The sequence below is a fragment of the Geospiza fortis genome, unplaced genomic scaffold (genome assembly GCF_000277835.1).
Source record: "Geospiza fortis unplaced genomic scaffold, GeoFor_1.0 scaffold85, whole genome shotgun sequence".
Lineage (NCBI taxonomy): Eukaryota > Metazoa > Chordata > Aves > Passeriformes > Thraupidae > Geospiza > Geospiza fortis.
Window position 1 is genome coordinate 3,667,927 of NW_005054358.1, and position 22,467 is coordinate 3,690,393.

The window sequence follows — 22,467 nt, forward strand, 5'->3', positions numbered from 1 at the left end:
AAACACAAGTTTGCTCCTGAAGTGCATGACACACTCGTGGCACCAGCCAGGCTGCTCCATCCTCTGCAGACAGCAGGAAAAGGGCAGACGGTCCCAGGTCTCCACCTATAAAGTGATTTGGGAGAAAGCAAAGATAATGCCCAGTTCTGGCCAAAAGGTGTCTGGGCAGATAAAAATAAAAAACCCCTGGAACAACCATATGGAAATGTGAATTAATGAAATTTTTCAGCAACTGACTCAAACATAATTGAGAGTTGAGAACCCTCCACCTCCCTTCTGCTTTCCAGGATACAAAAATGACACTGGTAGGTGGAAATAACTATAGCTGTCCCAGGGAGAGAGAAATCCGAGCTTCACAGTGAGGGTAATGGCCAAAATTAAGCACTTGCTTGTTTCTATTACACAACACATCCCAGGAAGCAGCTTCCAAAAACCTGACCTTCACTTCAAAAGCTTCTTTTTGAATCATCTTTCCTTCTGCTAGCAAGTGAAGTGGATTCAGCACTCAAGAAGGGCACTCTGGGTGCTGAAAACATCTTTACCCATGTGTTAGCTGCAGAAGAGGCAGGAGCAACGTTCATTTGGACCTCAAGCACCTACAGCTTCCTAAGGGCAGCGTCAGCTCCTCCTGCTGCTCTTTGTGGTGCCCAGTTTGTCAGTCAGCACTCTTAAAGATGACTGTAAGGCTTACGATGGGAATGTAACGTGGTTGCATGGAGATTGCACTGACTCCTTTCTGACAGGAACAGGGTTTGCTCTGGCCAGACAGTCTTTTCTGCTCTCCTCCCAGCCTAGCCCAGGTTTTCAGGGAGCAGTAGCAGCACAGCTTGCACACAAGAGGGTGTCTGGAAGAGCTGGTTGCCCTAGCTATATCCATACATCCCCAGCCATCCAGACATGTCACAACTGTGAAGTTATTTATAAATAAGACACTCCCGGGCCTCAATTCAGAGCACAACTTGCAAGTGTACAAAACACTCAGCCTTCTGAGCTGACCTCTTTCTTTTATAGACATGATGCTGAGCACAGGCTCCTCTGCAGAGCAGCTCAGCTCCAGAGCAGTCTGTAATGCCAGCATGGTGATGTGCACAGGTTTTATAGAACCATTCTCTCCACTCCTGCACATCTTCCTGCCCTGTCTGGTGCGCAGACACCTTCCCAGGTTACCTGCTGGTTCTGCTTCATACCACAGTCTGGGGTCTCGAGGGTCTCAGAACAGCAGAAGGCTCTGAGCCAGCTGCCAGACTCTGCATTCTCCTGCTCTGAGGTCTCCAACAAGCTCACACTCAGCAGGCTGTGTTCCTGTTCTCCTTTCTTTGAGGATTACAAGCTGTTCTGGATGAGGGCTACTTCTTATGAATGTGGTCACTGCCCTGGCAAGAACACCCCAGAGCAGCCAGGATCCCTTGACATCCTCAGAGTTAAAGCCTGGGAGTCTCTGCTGAGACCTCACCTGTCCTGCCTGGACATGGCATCCCAAACCAGAAGCAGGTGAGCTGTTTATCTGTTTGCTGTATACTTTATTCAGCCAAAACCCCACAATGTGCCCAGCTACCCTGATCCAGCTGTCAGCACACACTGAGCTGTGAAGTACTGTCACAGACATCTTTTATGAAAAATCCTTTCCTTAGGATTTTTTCTCCTGAGAAGCTGAGAGGCCTCAGGAACAAAATGTAAACAATGGTTATCTGCTGCTGTGGAATGCAACAGGTGCATCTGTGATTGGTCTCATGTGGTTGTTTCTGATTAATGGCCAATCACAGTCAGCTGGCTCAGACTCTGTCTGGGACACAAATCTTTGTTATTCATTCTTTCTTTTTCTATTCTTAGCTAGCCTTCTGATGAAATCCTTTCTTCTATTCTTTTAGTATAGTTTTAATACAATATATATCATAAAATAATAAATCAGCCTTCTGAAACATGGAGTCAGATCCTCGTCTCTTCCCTCATCCTGGGACCCCTGTGAACGCGGTCACAAAGTACCACAGAAAAGGGGCAACACCACAGTGTGGCAGCCAGCACAGAGCAGGACAGAAGATGAAGGGCTGGGAGAGGGGCAGAGCTTCCTAATCCTTCTGTGATTTGCCATCAGCAGCACAGAGCCAGCAGTGCATTGGGACAACACCTCAGCCACGGGGACAGCAAGTGATGTTTGCTCCTCTGCATCTCCCCAGCTGAACCCACTTGGATACTGAAGGCAGGAAGAGGTGAGTTCATGCTCAAGGACACTGCTCTTGCCTGTGCTGTGCTCATATCCAGGGCTGCTCACCCCAGCGGTGGTGGAAGACTGGGGGATGCAGATTGGCTCAGAGCCTGAGGGTCCATGGAGGAGTGACCGCAGGACAGGGCACAAAGCTGGGGGATCCAGGACCTGCCCCTGTCTCTGCCCTCACAGGTGAGCACTGCCCCATGCTGAGATTAGTTCACAGCTCTTGTGACCTCAGGGAAGGAATTTTATCTCTTTGTCTTGTTTTGTGCCCTCCACTTGCAGATTAAGGGAGAGTCCATTCCTGTGTCAGAGTGTGCAAAGTCTGACTTATCACCAGCAAAGTTCTTTGAGATGTCCTCAAACCACTCCCTCCCCAGCCTCCTCACCATGCCCTGTGCAGGCACATGGCAGCCCCCCCAGGCCCCCAGAGATGGGTGTTCAGAGACCCAGCAGCATCAGAGGTGGGGGCACAAGGGGAAGAAAACTGCACCAGGGAGAGAACTTAGAGAAAGGGACTGAGAACATCACAGCAGCAACACAGCCACCACCCCAGGAGCAACACAGCCCAAACCACAAACCCCAATCCATCACACAGCCAGGCCCAGCCCTTCCTCCTCCCCCAAAATGTTCTAAAAACACATCCAAAACACTTTTTTAGTTCTAAACCTTGCATTACACAAACTCACAGCAGCCTCCCCAAATGCAGGTGGGTCTGACCTCCCAGGTGGGCACCAGAGAAGGTCCAGGTGCTGTTAAACCAGGCATAGGTCTGCCTGTTCCCTCCTGAGGATTTCACCCTTCAGCTCTCAGACAAGGCCTCCCAGCTTAGCTCCCCAGCTCCCAACCCCAAAACCAGGGCAAGGATCCTTCTGTCTTCCAGAACAAGCTGGAAGATGCTGCACTCTCAGGTAAGGGGGGCTCAGCTGGTCCAGGGGAACTCCTAAGCCAGGGCCACAACAACAACAAGTGCTGACAGCCCAGGTGCCAAGTCTGGCACATGCAGGGACACGGCCCAGCTTAGAGAACGGAGACATGAAAAGCTCTTTGCATCACAGCCATGTTACCCCCTCATCCCTCCCCCTCATCCCCTTTGGAGCTTCTTAACTTCACAAACCTTCCTCCAGAGGAGTGTTGGAGTGACAGAAAACATTTTCCAAGCCTAATATCAGTTCCAGATGTTCACAGCCATTTCGGTTTGTACCTCACCCTGTAAAACACATTTCTCCCTCTCCCTCTCTCAAGTGCAGCGCCTGCTTGGTCCATGACATAATGCGCTGGCGGGCTGGCTGCACACACACACAGACACACAGACACACAGACACACAGACACACACACACATGTGCGCCTCACGCCCTCTCTGAGAGCCCCACGTTCAAACAAAGAGCATCACTCAACTACAAAGCCGTGGCACACATGGAGTTATGAGTAATTTCCACAAGTTTTAATAAACAGTTTGGGCTGTAATTGCTCTCCGCCTCCCCGGCTGGCTCCCGAGCACGCTGGTGTTGAAAGCGTGGTTTGTTTCACACACAAGTTCACCTCCTCTCTGCCTCAGATGGGCCAAGGGCTGTGTTTTTCTAAGCACCAGTAACAAGCCTCTTAAAAAACCTCATGCAGCTGAGGGCACCCGAGCCACGCAGGCTCCCTGTCCATCCCTGTCTCACATGGAGCCCAGCAGGAGCAGAGGGGACCCACATCAGACCAGTCCCCAAACTCCCTCCTGACTGCTCCAAGAGGAAGAGGAGCAAATGTTTTCTGGCTCAAGGGAATGGTTACATCTTCCGGTTGCAGAGCAAGGAGGAGGCCAAGGAGTTTTGCAAGGGTGAGAGACGAGGGTTTTGAGGGGCAGGAGGAAGGCAGAAGGCAGGTGAGGCTGGGACCAGGTACCACCTAGTTTGCCTCGGGAATAAAGAACAGGTTGGCAGAGCTCTAGCCCCTGTCAGGAATCACAATAAGAAATGTCTACAACTGGAATAAAGCAAACAAAACCACAGTCCAAGTACAAATAACCCACTCATTTAAACTCAAGAGTTCCAAGGGATGAGTAGCAGCATCCTCAAGATCCCTACAAGATGCTGCCAAATCCTCCCAGCCCAGAGTTGGCCCCCTCTGCAAATACCTGTGATGTTCCTCCCAGCAATGGGAACAACCTGCTCCTCCCTTCCAGCACCTGGGAGACTGATGGGGAAGGAAGATCTGCCCATATGCATCAAAAGCCATCCAAATTTCATATCCCACACTCCAAAAGCCATCCCAGTTTCATTTCCCACACTCCCCTCCCAAAGATTCCCCCTGTGAGGCTGAGTTATTGTTTTTGTGGATGCTGCTCAGAGGGGAGAAGCTGTGGTGCAGCAGGATGGGTGGGTGATGGTGCTCAGGGGATGTTCAGGACAGGATTTTTGGCTGTAGAGAGCTGTAGCAGTCAGCACCTCTGCAAACCTACACAAGGTATTTAAAGGAATCAAGTCATCTGGCATTGGAGGCCTGAAGGGTAAGAAAGGAATGAAGGCAGGAATGTTGTTTGGTTATAAACAACACAGAAAAAAAAAAAAGGGAGAGATTTAGGATTGGCTTTTCTCTTTAATTGTTAATAGGGTCATTCTGTCCCAAACAGTCCCTCAGAGCAGGCAGAGGGGAGGGAAGCTCCCCACAATGAATTCAATTGCCTGTCAAACACATGGCAGTCATAAAAGGAAAATAATAATAATAATCTGTATTTCCTACTCTGGCTGCCAGGCAAAGATCCAGCCACTTCAAAGGAGAAGCCCCATGTTTCCCTGGTCTGGCCTCACCTGAGTGATGTGTGAGCAATCTGGAATCCCCATCCAAAACAAAGCCCCTCCTTTGGTAGCTTGTTTTCTTTCTCCATTACTGCAAGGTGCCCCTCCAAGACAAAGAACAAACCTTCTTCCATGCCATGAAACCAGAGACATAACCCAGAGTCCGTGGCCACATCAGGCAGCTTTGGGAGGGGATGCTGGCAGGATGCAGGAGAAAGGTCCCAAGGGATGGGACTGGTGTATGAGCCAGGGACTTCCTGCAGGTCTCCTGCTTGTGGAGACCCCTGCTCCTTCTTTCAGGGATCTCCACAAACAGCTGAATCCCTCAGGAGGTGGGGATGTGGCTCTCTCCAACAGAGACAGGCCAGCTCTTGTAGCACATGAGTTTTGGATATGGTGGCATCTATGTTGCGGAAACAGAATAGATGGGCTTGAGGTGAACAGAGAGGGTGGAAACTTCCCTGTGGCTGTGAGGTCTAAATGATCTTCTTGAGCCTGTCTTCCCAACAGGGAAACACAGCTAAACGTCTTGCCAGGGTGCCCTGGGAGGCCATGCAAATCTGCATGTGGACTGTGAGGCTGTGCACTCCAACACCAGCCCTGTCCCAGGTAAATTTCTGCTTTCATCAACTGCCCAGCTGCCCCTGACACCTTTTGTGAGTTTCTTTAAAAAACTACATCCAAAATCTTCATGCCAAAAGCAGTAGGTTCTGCCTGGCTTTCCCTGCAGCACTGCTATCACTCCGGGTCTCAGGTCCTATTTTCTGAAATCCATCATTTACTCACCCAAATCAAGTCCCATCCTTCACAGCCCTCTGCCTTGTCCAGCAGCTCCTGGAGCATGGATTGAGCTGCTGACAAAGCCTTTTTACAGTGTAGAGCACTCAGTACAAGCCTAAGAACTAAACTCCAACCCAGGGAAAGTTTCAGGTTCTCTTGGAGAAATTTTGTACTCTTTAAGCGATCTCCCTAAATATTGTAGGTTTTGAGTTCCTCTGATAGGTGTGCAAGACAACTGAAAATGTCCTTTCAAAGGTGGGTCACTGGTCACTCACAGGAACAGACCAGCAAAGCCCTTGAGCTGTTGACCTTGACCTTCCCCCTACAACCACCACCCTGGGGCATTTCAGACTGATCAGATCAACACCCACCTCAGAAACTCCAGCTCACAGCTCCCCTGCCCTTTTTGGGCAAATAATTTCCTCCTGTCTCACTGTGTTGTTGTAGTTTCCCTTCCTCTCAAATCACCATGTCTGCAGAAGATTCCAGAAATCTCTCCTAACTGGAGTGGGTTTGATACCTCATGCAACACCTTGGCTCTATTCCCCACCAAATCAGCTGCTCCCAGCCAGGCAGGGCACAGGAAGCATGGCCAGGAGCCCTCTGCACCACGAGGAGGAGGTTGCCCTCCCTCACACCCACCTGTGTAAAGGTCTGTGTCCGTGTACTCATCCACCTTCTTGTGCTGCAGCACGTAGTCTGACACCTTGGTCCCGATGGCAGGCTGCACATCCAGCCACTCCAGAGACACCACGGTGCTGGAGGGCTCCACGTTGGGGGAGAGCCGCAGGCTGGGCGGGAGACAGCGAGAAAACAAGATATGAGTGTAAGAGCCCAAATGAGGGATGCAGGACGCCAGGGGCTCTCCAAAATGCAGTTTATTGTATACAAAATGCAGTTTATTGTATCCAAGAGGTTACAGCAGCCCAAGGTGGTGGGTGACAGAGCTGTGCCTACAGCTGTCAGCTCCAGCTGCAGGCAGGCCTGGAGACCCTTTGGTTTTGGTTATATTGCATTATAGACTTTTCTGTGCTGAGCATCTTCATACAGCAGAACCAATCTATACCTTAACTATTATCTATAGCCTATCATAACTACTGTCATTACCATATTCATGTTACTATTCTTCAATCACTAAAAGTCAGTACATCACAGTTTAAGCTAGAAGTAGTTTTTCAGTTTTCTTGCAGTGGAAAATTCTGAGACCTTTTTTCTACTTGCAACTTTGCTGACTTGTTTGCCTGTGCTATCTTTCTGCTTGGTGAAAACATCTTCTTGTTTGGGGTGGGTTTATCCTTTGCTCTAAGCCATAAAACCCCTTCTAACTAACACACCCTTTGCCTCCTTGGTTATCCAGTGAGACTGGCTCAGCAATTCTTTTCTTCTATATCAAAACTTGCCTCCATCTCTATTCCTTCATCAGACTCTATATTTAAAAATCTTTCTGCTAAGCATACATATCTGTGAGACTTTCTTGTCAGATTTTCATCCTTCCTAACACGAGCTCCATTTCTGGGGAGGAATCCACAAATCTAAGCAGCACACCCCTGGAAAAGCCCACATTGACACATGTGGGTGTGCCCACAAAGCCCCAAGGACAGAGGTCACAGGGGCTCCTGAGCATCAAAAAGCTGAATTTAGTTAAGTCCAGCCTGTAGCAATGTGTGCCCTTGGGAGCCTCCCCCTGCTCCTGGAGAAGACAAGCTCATGCCACCCCAAATATCTCATCCAAAGAGGTCTTCATTGTCTGGGAGAGCTGCTGAACTTCAGCAAGGTGAGCAAGAGCCAGCACCCCAGGAGCAAAACAGGAGAAGATCCAGGTTCTTGAAACCCAGCAGGGCTGAGTCCGCAGGAGGGAAGGGTCAGGTCTGAGTGGCCAAGGTGAGGGAGGGAGAGAGGGGGAGAAGCAGAGTGAATTCACCCAGCTGCAAACCTCTGAGGGGCGTGGGTGAGAGCCAGAGCAGGGCAGCTGTGCAGGAGCTCCTGCCCAGAGCAGGAACAACGTGGGCTGGGACGAAGGCAGAGGAAGGAGCTTTGTGCTCCTGGCTGTGCTAATGCAGAGGCGTCCACTCCCTCTGCTCCGGGGTAGATGACAACACCAAGTACAGGGCTATGGAGAGTCTGGCTCCAAACACACAGCATGTTTGCTGGACTCCAGATGGGAAATGAATCCCCTCTGAGGATATTGGCTCACTAAGAAGGTGTTCTGCTCCTTGTGGCTCGCTGGAGCCAGTCTTCCTGCTTTCTCAGCTAATTCCCCATCAGTTTGCTCCTGATTTGCTCTCGCTCTGACAAGCCACAATGAATTGCACTGTAATTCCATTTCTTTCAGCATTTGAAATCCCATTCTACAAGCCCTGCTAATCAGGTGATGAAAATCTATAAGGAAACCTTCCAGGGCCACAGCCAGAGCCAGGATATCCTAAAGACATCAGTCACACAGTGAGGAGGACTGGACTGCAGCCCCCAGCCCCAAGGGTGCAGAAGGAGGTGCCCATGGGCTGAGCCCCTGGGAAATGGGGTGGTTCTGGGGGCTGTGACCCACGGGAACCCTGCAGGGCTCACAGGATACGTACACAGGCGGAGGGAGAGGGCTGCAGTTCGGGAGTCCGTTCTCATCGAAGGCGTTGAGGTCGCACCTGCACCAGTCTTCGATAACATCACCTTTCCCAGAGCACCAGTATGAGCTCATCAGGGCTCCCTTGAAGGCCTGATGTGAGAACAAAAAGCATGAACATGTGTGCTAAAGACTCAGTGAAATCTGGCCAGGCTTTGGGGGGAGTGTGCAGAGCCCTGGGATCAGGAAACACGGGATGGGTTGGGGAATGTGTCCTCCCAGCTTTGCCACAGCCTCTCTGCATGGCCCTGGGCATGCCCCTTCACCTCCCTGGGCTTGACTCTCATGTCTTGAGTGATGCTGGTTCATCCCTGAATGCTTTTGGAGTGGGGATGGGGATGTCCTGTGGGGAAGGATGGAGCTGCCTGAAGAAGCACAAGTTCCTCTGTGACAGTGAACATAGCACACACAGTGCCTGCAATATAACACACACAGTGCTGCTGTGCACAGTGAAACTCTTCCACCTTCCCTGCGCCCTTCTGCCCAGCTGTTTCTGTCCCCCTGAGAATAAAGTAATGCCCAAATTCCCAACAGCACCCCTTCCATCCTTCTCACAGGTTTGTTATTCACACAAAGCGCCCTCCTGCAAACAAACTGCTGCTTTATTCACTTGTCTAAGGAACACTCGCAAGCAAAACAGCACTAGCTGCAAGGAAAAAAAAATAAAACCTGGAAAATACTTGCAGGATGTCCTCAGGAGCCACTCTGACTGCTCCTAATAATACCAATGAATCCCTGGAATAATAACTGTGGTCAGAATTGGCAAAGCCCTCCAGGTCTCACTCTTCAGTGTCCCTGATGCGCTCATCCCACAGGATGGGGCATCCCTCACTCCATATCCTGGTCTAGTTTGTACCACATGGATTTCTGGTGGTTTCTCCCACTACTCTTCAGCTGTAATTAAACTTCCAGTTTCAAAAACATCTCTCCTTCACACACACACAGAGCCAACATCCAACCCAACCCTGCGAAGCCACAACACCCATCTGGAATAATCAGAACACCAAAACACAGCCACTAGAACAAAGCTCTGTAACGCTTTTGACCTTTCAAGAGGCACATTTGGGAGCTGAAACACCTCCACAGGTCCTCATCCACATGGAGCAGCCTCACTTGTGGCAACACTGCTCTTCCATGAGAAGTTGCCTGCGGAAACCTGGCCCTGCTGATACAGCCTGTGCTGCAAGGGTACGCCTAGAAATAAATCTGTGCCCTTTGAGGAGCACAGGGCCAGCTCAGGCAGCAGCACTGAGCAGAAAACTCTAGGAAAAGCTCCATCCCAGGGAGGTTTCTGAAAGGAGGAGTATAAATAGAGCCTGACGTCAGGGCTGCCATTGTCCAGGGTTTTGTTGCTCTCCCCAAACACCACCAGCACCTTTAACGAGGCACCTCGAGGCTCTTGCATCTGCAAAATTCTCTGCTTCCAGGCATTTACAAAATGGGACTGTTCCAGATGGAAAAAATTGGGGAAAAAAAACCCAGCGAAGGAAGGAACAGGTGAAAGAAAGAAAAGGTGACATTATTTTACTCTGTTCTTTAGAAAGTAATTGAAGTGCTAGGCTGGAAAAGGCATCCAAAGTAATTGGAGAGAGGGGTGAAGAGAGGAGTTTATCTGACACCCAGATAAATGGATGCAGACACACGAGAGAGAGAGAGCAGCGGGTCCGTGCAGGAGAGGAACAGCAAAGGATGTGTGCAGATGGATGGGGAAGCACGTGCTCTCCCTAGGAAGCGAGATAAATACCCTGTGCTGAGGTACCTGTGTGCACAGACAGGCTCTGCAGGTGAAGACAGATGTGGGTGATCCTGGCAACAGCTGCACTGTCACATTGCTGCCACTGCCCCACTGTCACACTGCTCCACTGTCACACTGCTGCCACTGCCCCACTGTCCCCAACCCTGTCACCCTGCCCACCCCTCCCTGTCCCCTAACTCAGCTCCTCCCTGCACACCCCCAACTTAGGGAAGAAACCCCACCCACCCCATCCATGCCCTTTAGTAAATCCAGTAGTCAACTCCCTGTTTTTTCTTTTTTCCTGCAGTTAAGCACTAGCTGGATGAGCAATCCCCCTTGCTCTGCCTGCCCAGCCTCACAAAGGTTTTAATTAGATCCTTCAGGTGCCCAGCTGTCATCTGCCTTGTGTCACCCTTCACACAGACGAGATTAGGGGATGGATGCTGTGCTCATTAGGGCGGGCACACCTCCACTCCCTAACCAGATTACTGGGAGCAGGGCTGCCCCTGCTGGCTCCTGCCTCTGTCCTGACTCATGCCAGGGCCAGGCTGGGAGAGCCGGGCACCCAGGGCTTGTCCCTGCCTTGTCCCTCTGTGCTAGAGAAGAGCCAGGGCTTGTTCCTGCCTTGTCCCTCTGTGCCAGGAATAGGTGATGCTACACCTTGGGTGCTGAGCCCAGTTCTGGGCCACTCATGACAAGAAAGACATTGAGGGGCTGGAGTGTGTCCAGGGAAGAGAACAGAGCATCAGGAGAGGCTGAGGGAGCTGGGAAGGGGCTCAGCCTGGAGCAAAGGAGGCTCAGGGGGCCCTTGTGGCTCTGCACAGCTCCTGACAGGAGGGGACAGCCGGGGGGGTCGGGCTGTGCTCCAGGGAACAGGGACAGGAGGAGGTTTGGGTTGGACATGGTCAGGCCTTGGCAGGGGCTGCTCAGGTAGGTGGTGGAGTCCCCATCCCTGGAGGTGTTCAAGAAACAGCTGAATGAGGCACTAGTGCTGTGGTGTGACAAGGGGGTGATTGGTTAAAGGTTGGACTCAGTATTAGAGGTTGTTTGCAACCTCAGTGATTCTGGGATTCTATGGCTTTCCTTGCTTTCCAGTGGAATTATGAGACAGTGGCTCCTGGGGTTTTCCCACTGCTGCTGGGGAGTGTGTGTTGAGGGGTGGGGAAGCATCAAGAGCAAATTGATGGGGAGCAGAAATGGGTAAGGTCACACAGAAGAAGGGAATGGCAGCTGCCACCCAACCAGGGACCCCAGCGGCGCAGGAGGACCGGGAGTGATGGACAAGGATGCAGTGAAGGTGCTGAGATCCATCCCATGGGAAGCTGCAGCCTTTGGGAGGAGGGAATGAATGCACAGGGACCTTCCTGATCTCTGGTGGCTGAGAACCACCTTCCCCTCCTCTCCACATCTCCTGTCCTTCCCTGCCGTGCTCAGAGCGTGCAGTGAGTGCTCTCCCCCCTGCCAGGAGACAGCACCTACACGAGTCCATCCCAAACATGACCACTTCCATTTTGCATCCTTCATCACGGTGGTCATGTCTTCACAGGCCCAAGAAGGTCTGGGATCATGAAGGGCTTCCCAGGAGTGATTGATCCCCTGGGAATGGCAGTGGCCCCCAATGCACTGTCCTGTGCTTGCCAACCACTCCCCGGGACCCCAACATCCCTGTGTGCCCTAAGGCAATTTTATCTCTCATTTAAAAGTATCCAAATTGTATTGTTTCCCTGTGAGTCAGCCCATTTAGTTTATGTCCTTCGGTGCCAGAGGGGAAATTTATGAGATGAGAAACTGGCTCGAAACGTTTATTTTCTAGATGACGAGTCATGCCATTAGATATATAGCTTTATGAATCATAGGAACAGCATCTAATTTGCTCTTAAAGGTATAATAGGTCTGATTCCCCACACCCATGCACACACATCTATTGGATTGATAGTTCCCCCCTAGGATGGCTAGTTCATTTGTTTTGACACAAGCAAGACTTACAGGACCATAAAGTCCCATCTTACCATAAGCTAAGCCTATTCATAAAAAAAATATTAAGGAAACAAACGATCAGCTAAGCACATTCATCCTACACTCGATTGCATATGGATCTTTCTCCTGTTGTTATTTGTGCTCAGGGGGAGGCCATTTGGCCCCATTTTATAGCTGAGACACTCTGTAACAGAAAAGAGAAGAACACTTCCTTTGTCCTCTGTTAGACCTGGCTGATGGAGGGAGAAGCATTAAGTTATTTCTAACTGTGGGTTGACATCCCAGGAGGGGGAAAGTGATAGGACATGAAGGAACCTTTCAGATCAGCATTTGCAGGACTCAGCACACACCACAGGGCTGGTGTTTGCAGATGGGATGCTGGAAAGGGCACATGTTGGGTGCTTGTCTGTCAATATCTAGTCTTCTCCATGGCTGACAGTGACACGGAAATCTGGCTCACTGAGTCTAGAATGCACATCTCTGTTTCTGGAAAAATTGAAAAGGAAATACAGGAAGATAAAAAAAAAAACAACCACAAAAAAAAAACCCAAAACAAAAACAAACAAACAAACAAACCCCAAAAACAAAAAAAAACAAAAAAAAAACAAAACAGAAAACCAAAACCAACCAACCAAACAAAAAAAACCCAAAAAACAGCATCAAAAACAACAACAACAACAAAACCCACCAACCAACCACAGATAACCATGTAGGCTGGACAGAGATGGGCTGCAGATAAAGGAGATGATCTGGAAGCTAGAACTTAAGTTCATTTTGGATTTTGCACTGATTTCCCAATCTCTGTTTGCTTTTTTTGTTCTTCTCAGTGCAGAAGGAGAGAAGGAGGTGTGGAAGCAGGCTGAGCCATGCCAGCAGACAGGCTCCATCCCATGTCCAGGGACATGGGAGCAAATGGACACATCCTGTCCTTTCCTGTTGGCAGGATGGAGATGGGGCCTGCACAGCACCACCACCTTCCCTCAGGCACAGGCAGGGCCACTGGAGGAGGATGAAGGCTCCAGAAGGGCTTTCACAGCCTGAACAGAATGCTACCATGATGGCAGGGTGGCTGGAGGAAAAGCCTTCCATGCCCTTCCAGCAATGCTCAGTGCTGCTCACATGAGGTAAATGCCACTCCTTAGTCTAGACATCTCTGGAACTGGGTAAGAAAAACAAAAAAGGTGGGGAAAGGTAAGGATTTCCCAGGCCAGAGACTCTTTCCAGGATCATGCAGTTCGTGTCCAAAAGGCCAGGCTCACAGCAAAGGAGTATGGAGCTTTGCTCCTCCAGGCTCACAGCAAAGGAGGATGAAATTTTGGTGCTCTAATTTTATATCAAAGATGAAGTTTTACTGCTCCAGGCTCACAGCAAAGAAGGATGAAGTTTTGGTGCTCTGGATTCACACCAAAGGAGGATGGAGCTTTGCTGCTCCAGGCTCACAGCAAAGGAGGATGAAATTTTGGTGCTCTAATTTTATATCAAAGATGAAGTTTTACTGCTCCAGGCTCACAGCAAAGAAGGATGAAGTTTTGGTGCTCTGGATTCACACCAAAGGAGGATGGAGTTTTGGTGCTCTAGGCTCACAGCAAAGGAGGATGGAGTTTTGGTGCTCTAGGCTCACAGCAAAGAAGGATGGAGTTTTGGTGCTCTAGGCTCACAGCAAAGGAGGATAGAGTTTTGGTGCTCTAGGCTCACAGCAAAGGAGGATGGAGTTTTGGTGCTCTGGGCTCACAGCAAAGAAGGATGGAGTTTTGGTGCTCTAGGCTCACAGCAAAGGAGGATAGAGTTTTGGTGCTCTGGGCTCACAGCAAAGGAGGATGGAGTTTTGGTGCTCTGGGCTCACAGCAAAGAAGGATGGAGTTTTGGTGCTCTGGGCTCACAGCAAAGGAGGATAGAGTTTTGGTGCTCTAGGCTCACAGCAAAGGAGGATGGAGTTTTGGTGCTCTGGGCTCACAGCAAAGGAGGATGGAGTTTTGGTGCTCTAGGTTCACACCAAAGGAGGATAGGATTTTGCTGTTGGCAGGTGATCCCATCCTGCGTTGCTCACACCCTCCCTGCCCCTGGCTGCCTCTCCCCGGGAGCAGCATCCCCAGCACTTCATCCTGGAAAGAGGCATCAGTGGTGTGCTGGAAAGGTCAGGGAGCTGGCAGGGAGCCAGGGTGGGCAGCATCCTGGTTTCTGTTATTTACAGAATAACAGGATCCTGGGGAGCAGCAGAGGACACTGTGAAACCTGGGAAATCAGAGGGGAAATCAGAGCCCTGTGTGCTGCACTGAGCCCTCCTGGGGAACCAGCTCTACTCTCACACCTCGGCACAAAGCTCCCCATTATAGCCCCAGCCAGGCAGGACAATGCTGCCATTCTTCCCCGGGAAAAGTGAGCTGGATGCAGGCTGGAGCTGCAGCACGATGCTCCAGGGCCACAGGAGAAGCACAAGGGCCAATTAGCAGGTATTCAAACAAAGCAACAACGAATAAAAAGAAACACACCCCAGACCAAGCCAAAAACTCACCTGAACCACAAGAACACTGTGGCAGTGTAAGAAGAAATCCCTGGCTCTGTGTCCCCAAGCCTTCAGGGGCTGCTTTGGGGATGCTGTGTGACCTCCAGAGGCTCTGCCATGGTGCTGGATTGGGGTCAAACTGAGCCCATGGCCTCGGGGACACCTTTGACCCTGGCTAGAAACAGCCTGCCAGCCTGGGGACACTGGTGGGACAGTGGGGACAGCAGTGGCCACGCTTTGCTCTGCAGGAGATGGCTCCTGGGCAAGGAGTGGGCAGAAAAAACGGGGAATTTTGCTCCAGCCTCACTTGTCATCTGAGCTGGTGAGCCCCAGCATGTGAAGAAGCTGTCTCCTATAGCCCCACCAGGGTCCCAGGCATGCTCTGGGCTCCTGCTGAGGCCAGTGGGAGCAGCAGCACAGGGATGTGCCCCCCAGCAAGCCCCCACACCATGTGTGCTCTGAGGAGGCCATGGCTGCAGCAAATGCTGAGATTACTCAATTTTCGAATTAAAGCAAGGTCCTAGGGGTCTCCTAAAAATCCAGGCTCCACATCCATTTGTCTCCTTAAATACACACAGCAGGAGTTTGAGTCCATTTCCCAGTAGGAGCGAGATTGATCTCTCCTGCCTCCCTCCTCCACACCCCCCTCACCACACCACCCTCTAAGCATTTCTGCAGCTGGCTGAGCTGCTCCACAGAAGCTTGTTTCAGGTTTTTTTGGGGGGAAAAATGAGCAGATCATGAACAGGAGGGGTCACACAGCCCAACATACCTTGCCTTTTCTCCCCTCCACTGGCCACAGCTGCCCTGTGGCTCTGGACATGCACATGCACATCCCTGCCAAGGATGCCCTGGGAGAGGATGGGGTGTCACAGACATCTTTCATGGAAAATCCTTTCTTTAGGATTTTTCCTCCTGAGAAGCTGAGAGGATTAATGGCCAATCACAGCCCAGCTGGCTTGGACAGAGAGTCTGAGACAGAACCTTTGCTATCATTTCTTTATTATTCTATTCTTAGCTAGCCTTCTGATGAAACCTTTCTTCTATTCTTTTAGTATAGTTTTAATTTAATATATATGATAAAATAATAAATCAGCCTTCTGAACCATGGAGTCAGATCCTCATCTCCTCCCTCATCCTAAGACCTGTGAACACCGTCACAACGGGGGAAGCAGGGTGTTCCCTGCCTGCCTGTGAGGGACAAGGATGTCTGCAGATCATGCACAGCTGTGCTCTCACTCAGTCTGTGCCTCTGGGTGCGCTCCAGGGCTGTGCTGGGCAGTAAGAAAGATGGTGCCCATCCTATGGCTGGCAGAAATATGTTTAAGGTGGAGGAGGAAAGTCACCATAACCTGAGGGGACTATAACTGGGGTGAGGAACAGCTCTTCTCTTTGACTCTAGGATGTTCCCCAAAGGGAAAATACCTGGGGTCACCACCTCTCTCTTCTCTCCCACCACCTCCATCCAGCCCCTGAGGTGCTGAGAACATTTTGCCAGCAGAAAGATCCACCATAGAGAGAAACTCTTTGCTGCAGGGCACGGCCAGCCACTGACACTGGTGGAGGTTCCCTCCACAGCCCTGCAGTGGAGAATCTCCTCCAGCTTCATGTGGAGGGCCCACGGTGGTGTCTGCACTGCTGCAGAGCACAAAGGGAGCACAAGAGAGATGCTGGCATCGATCAAAACTGATGCAGCATCCACAGAGCTCCTGGGAGATGGCAGCCAAGGTCACAGTGTCTCTGTATCTTCACACCTTCCCAGTGAGAGCACTCAGACTGAGAGCCCTGGAACTGCCACAGCAATGGTCCTGTAGAATACTTGGACTAGCTGGATCTCACCAGGTGACTGGGACTGGTGCAGGGGGGACTCCAGCACTGCCTCTGCTCCAGCAAGGGTCCTTCCTGTCAAACCTGCCACCCACAGCCACACCAGTGTGACAGCTGCAGAAAATACATCCAACAAAGCCCTTCAAGAGCTGCTTGAACCTCCAAAAAACATCTCCTTCACCCCGGTGAGCTCCAGCACTACCACAGCCCCCAGCCAGGCTGCAGTGACCAGCGATGGTGCAAATTCTTTAACCAACACTATCAAACCACAGGGGGAAACAAAGAAACTCCTAGCAGGATCTCAGTCCATAGTTCTCACTGCATACAAGAAGGAAAAGAGGGGCCTGGTGCTTTTCCTCCCACTGAGATTTCTTCTCCCCACTGCGGGGAGCAGGAGTCGCGCTGGAGCTGGGCTGGGAGGACAGATCACACAGAGCTGAGAGTTACCTTGAGGACATTTCCTCTGGACAAATTCTCCCTGGACAGCAAAAGGCAAAACTCCTGGAGCCCTTTACATTTCAGGCCCTTGCTTCAAAGCAAGAAGAAAACAGCAATTCCCACTGACGTGGAAATAAAGAGTTTTTAAACTCATTTCACGTGGGCAAAGTGATATATTTTCACCTCATCTCCTGCTTGGAAATGGTTAGTTTTAGCTGAAATCAAACATGCACGCAAAGAAACACCACAAATCAGTCCACAGCAGACACCCAGCATGGAAACTGAAACTCCAGCATTTAAGAGTCTGGCAAGGTCATCAGCAACTGAGAACACGGCCTTGGACAGGGCTGGAGCTGTAAATTTTAAAAAGTTCATAACTCACTGCACTAAGGAAGATGAAAAGACAAACCTATTAAAAAATACACATGCTGAAGGGGGCAAAATGTATTTTACCTGTGTTTTGCTTCATCTTTGCTGCTCAGCTTACACAGGAAAACTTTCAGCCAAGTTTATAGAAGTCAATATCGACTTTGTTAATGACCTTGTTATCTGTCTGCACAACATTGTCTTTGTGGACACATATGTAAAGAGTGTTTACAATTTCTTTTTTTTTTAACACTACAGGAATTGGGATGTGCAGTTCCTCTAAGGTCAGCACCCACTGTATTGATTGGGAACCATCTACATGAATGGAGAAAAGCAGACAATGGAGCACTCAGGATTGGAGATGCCGGACTTGGTTCAGCCCAGCCAAGTGAAAATCCTATTTATGGCACAGGAGACCACCCCTTTGCAGTGCCTGGGACACCCCTGGCCTCTGCTTGGTGCTGAAAATGGACATTTCATCACCCAGATGATACATGAGATGCTCCTGGTGGGACACACCCTGTGGGAGCCTCTCAGTGCACAGAGTCACAGATTAAACTTGGTGGTGTTCTGGCTCTCTGCTGGGTCTTGGTTGACAGGGTGATGTCCCCGTGGTGGTGGCAGTTCCTTCCCACCCCTACATCCCTTTCTCTTTCATGGTAACCCTCCCTGCTCACAGGGGAAGGTGAGGGAGAGATGATGCCCCTTCCATCCATGGGCATCCATCATGCTCGAGCTCATGGTGCCACAAGAGGATGGGGACAGCTTTCCACAGAGGCAGCACTAACCCCACACCAAACCATCCTGTCCAGGAGAGGGACATGGCCCCCATGAGGTCCATTTCCTCCAGAGAGGCAGCTACAGCTCTGCCCAGCCCAGGCTGCCTGGAAAAACCTCCAGTGTGGAGATGTCACAGACACATTTTATGAAAAATCCTTTCCTTAGGATTTTTTCTCCTGAGAAGCTGAGAGGCCTCAGGAACAAAATGTAAACAATGGTTATCTGCTGCTGTGGAATGCAACAGGTGCATCTGTGATTGGTCTCATGTGGTTGTTTCTAATTTTCTTCTATTCTTTTAGTATAGTTTTAATATGATATATATAATAAAATAATAAATCAAGCCTTCTGAAACATGGAGTCAACATTCTCATCTCTTCCCTCATCCTGGGACCCCTGTGAACATGGTCACATGGAGAACCAAGGTTTGTGCAGAGGTGGCAGCAAGTTCCTCAGCAGTGCTGGATTTCAGCCTTCAGAACCAGGATTTGTCCCTGCTTGTGGTGCCAAGGACAGCAAAAAAAAGGAGAGGGAGAGAATAAAAATCCTGCAGGAGAGAGGCTGGTGGAGAGAAGTGGGGGGGAACAAGCTGGGGTGAAGGGATGGAGGGAGCAGGACAGCCCATCAGAAGGGAGCGAGAATGGGAAAGTGATGGAGCTGATGCAACACAAGGGATTCATGCAGAGAGAATGGGAATAGATGACTAGGAAATAGAAGTAGGGGTAGGGAAGGCAGAAAACACTCCCTTGTGGCCTGCTGGAGCAAGGATGGGAATGGTCTGGGATGGTTGTAGGGAGGAAGGGATGAGAGGAGGGGGTGTCAAGAGAAGCCTACAGCTGAAACAGCCAGACCCAGCTAAGGAGGGGGTGGTAAGACAAGTCAGCATGCTCCCACCTGCTGCCCACCCCAGCACCTTGCACTGAGATGGCACAGAGTGACCTGGCCTGGCATGTGCTGCTCACTGCCAGCTCCCTTAGTGCCTGCTCTGGCAGCATCCCCTCCACCCTGCAGAGCCCAGAGCCCTCAGTCTGTCACTCTTATCCCAACCCTGCCCAGCACAGCTCCCTGGGGTGAGGGAGCATCACACACAGCACCCTCCCACAGGGACAGGCTCCCAGGGCATGCCCCTCCACCCCTGGGCGAGCAGTTGAAGAGGAAGAGGAGGAGAGATGCAGGGAGCACAACCCCAGGGAATATTGCTGGGGTGTCTGTGCTGTGGCTGGGGCTTTGTTTGTTTGCTGGTTTTCTCAGCAGAAAGCACAATGCAGGCTGGGCTCCAGCTGCAGCTGATGGGGCCAGGGGAGCAGGGGAGGGAGGGAAGGAGGGAGGAAAGGAACAGACTGCAGCTCCTCAGGACAAGGAGGTGCCCCAAGCGAGCCCAGCAGTGTTGGCAGGACTGGGGGGACAGGTGAGGAGGAAGATGAGGAGGAGGAGGAAGGGGGAAGTTTGCAGCCAGGCCCAGAGAGGCAGGATGGCATTGCCACCTGGGCACAGGGTGATGCAGGATCCATGGAAATCCTTCAGATCCTGCTGGGCTCCTCAGTGTTCTCCCTTCCTTGCTGGCTAATGTACCTACTGAATCCCTAAAAGAATGTCTTCTGGCAGATTCTGCTGGGAAGCACATCTTTCTTGCCTGAAGGAAACCAGCTGTCCCAGTGCTCTCCCTGCACCTGCAGCGGCTCATCCCAGCACTGCCCTGGGCACACTGACAGGGCAGGCCCACCTCTGCACAAGAACTGCCCAGTGGGAAGAGCAGGCAGAGGGTGGAGAGAGAATGCAGGAAGGAAACAGTGGGAGAAAGGGAGCTTGAGGAAAAGACCCAGAAAGAGAGGTGAACTGAGGTGTAGAAGTCAGGCATGGCTTCCTGCAAGGACCAAGAGGGCTGGTAGATGGGAAAGCAGGAGCCAGATCAAGAGGTAGGCAAGGAGTGACTCCCCAGAGACAGCACCCAGAAACTCCCCAGAGACAGTACCCAGAAACTTGGGTACCTGGAGAAGCATGAGGACTCTTCTCCCCATGGAGTGGGAAGGGGATAAAGCATCATTCCTGGTGCTCACACCTCCACGTGCCAGGGCTGTTTCCTGACCTGCAGCCTCTGCAGCCCACCCACAGCTGCACACTGGCTCACTTGAGACATCCTAATAAAGGGCAGGCTCAGTGCCAATAAGTGACTTTAAGCAGGTCTGTCATTTCTGGGCTTGAGACTGGGGTCAGAGGGCTGTGCAGGGGGGTGGGAGGGGCAGTGAGCAGAGAAAGTAGGAACTCAATCTCCATAGGATTAACACTGAAGCTCTTGCAGGAGCCCAGCCCCAGGGACCGGTGACCTCCAGCCTGGTTGGTCTCTCCTGGAGTAGCAGGGACCTCCTGTGGCTGTGGGACTGTCCCAAGGGGATGGTTCTTCCCTCCCTCTGCACCTTTCCAAAGCCAGGCTGGAGCCCTGGAGGACTTTGGCCACCTCTCAGGTATATCCTAGACCTTGAAGCCAGGAATGAGGGACTGAGCGGGTGCTTGGCTCCTGAGAGCTCTCCACAGGACACATCCTGCACACCAGCATGGACACTGGGAATGACTGAGACCTTGGCATTGCCTTGAGCCCATTGAATGCATGGAGATGGAGGTCTGAGAGGGCTGTGGGCAGCAGGACCCGCCAGCTCCATCACCAACACCATCCCATGTAGGAACATCGGGGATAGGACGGTGGGGATGGATGGAGACGAGAGATCTCTGCAGCCAGGGCTGGAACTTGGGGTTTATTGCAAAGGGCCTGGGTGCAGGGCCCTGCTGGGAGCTGCCAGCCACAGCTCAGAGCAGGCTGAGAGAAGAGAGGGGGAGAGAGGGTGAGAGAGTAAAAGCATAAGAAAGTAAAAGGGGTAAGAGCGCAAGGTTCCCATTACAATACAATAAATCATCTTCTGTGCTGAATATTCTGATTCTCACTAACCAATCTAGTACAAGATACAAATCCTATAGCATTTCCATACAGCCTGTAAGAATCACTACATTACCACACTGTGTTACATTTTAAACCATAAAAACTCCTCTTTGGGTCCCTTCTGCCAAGCCGTAGGGTCTGCTCTGACCCTTGGGCCTGTCTGCAAGCAGAGGGTGTTGTTCCATCAAAAGGGGATCACCTTCAGCTGGCCACACCATTGTTTTCCAGTTGTTCAGTAACTCAGGTATCTCAAAGCTTGCTTTCATTTCAATCTAACTTATAGGTTCTATATTCTCAAAATCTTTTGCCAGACAATCATATTTATAAGGCTTTCCTATTTCATCTTCCCCAACAATCCCACACATGCAAACACCCCCCTCGCCCCAGGGAACTGCGGGAGGGGACCTGAGAGGGGACAGGGTGAGGTCACAGAGGTGGGGCTGGCCTGTCACTCACCTCCCTGGTGTCGTTGTCCTGGATCAGAGCGTACAGAGGCACCACCCTGTTGATCTCCAGCAGGACCGGGGTGGGGCTGAGCTGCTCCTTGCCGGGGCGCCGGCACAGGTGGCAGGTGGAGGGACAACGCCCCTTCTCCTCGCAGTGGATCTCCACACCTGAGATCAGGTGGTCATCTGACAGCATCTGGGCTGTCAGCAGGCCTGACAGGTACGTGATGAAGGGCATGGATTTCAGCTCCTTCTTGTTCCCAAGCTCTGTTGTTTCTGGGATATGGAAAGGCAAGAAATCAAACAGAGTTAAACAAAGCTCAGCTCAGGGCTCTTCCTAAAGCCAAACTGTGCTGCAGACAGGATAAATGCAGCTGCTGAAGGTGTAGGCCAGGTGGGAGCAGGAAAAAAATAAAGGTCAAGGAGAGAAGGAGAAAAGCAGGACTTGCAGGTCACTCCTTGGAAGTGTGAGCTTTTCCAGACAAGCACATCTAAACTGACAGAACTGATTGGTCTTCTCTTTTCTAACTCATGTTCTTCTTTTTTCTAACTTGCATATCCACTTTCTGTACTCCAAAATGAGACAAAATCAGCTCAGTATATCTTCCCTGCCCAAAAGAACAGTCCCCAAAGGGACCAGGCCAAGGAGCTGAATGCCCTTTTTCCCACCCTAACACCAGCTCCCTCCAGTCCTAGTGGTCCTCAGGTCACTCTTGTGGGTGACACATAATCCAGGGCAGTGAAATGGATCCAAAGAGGCTGCAAAAGGACTACATGGAGGGATGGAGCCCCTTGGCAGTGAGGAAAAGCAGGTATGAGAACAAACCCAGTGCTTGGAGAATAGATGGAGGCATTACCAAAACCAAACTGCCAACTCTGCTTTCAGAAAACATTCAGGCCTTTGAAACCCACTGGGAAACCTCCTGGTGATCTTAAGCACAAGGCAATAAACCTGGAGAACCTCTACTTTGTTCTGTGTTCCTCCAAACACTTGCTAAGGCCAAGGGAAGCATCACACTTGAGCAAAGGAGACACAACACCAATGTCTGCCCTGTACACTTCCATTTAAATTCTTTGTC

The 22,467-nt window shown here is 51.0% G+C and overlaps 1 protein-coding gene across 3 annotated transcripts in view; it reads right to left on the bottom strand.

Moving 5' to 3' along the window:
- ASTN2 (astrotactin 2) overlaps positions 1–22,467 on the bottom strand; it is a 297,150-nt gene that overhangs the window by 79,184 nt on the left and 195,499 nt on the right. For all 3 annotated transcript variants that reach the window (XM_005423807.2, XM_031059216.1, XM_031059215.1), the window contains 3 exons: positions 21,399–21,664; positions 8,347–8,480; positions 6,413–6,561 (listed from right to left, as the gene is read on the bottom strand). In XM_005423807.2, the coding sequence (XP_005423864.1) occupies positions 6,413–6,561; positions 8,347–8,480; positions 21,399–21,664 (549 nt within the window). The remainder of the gene's footprint in view (positions 1–6,412; positions 6,562–8,346; positions 8,481–21,398; positions 21,665–22,467) is intronic.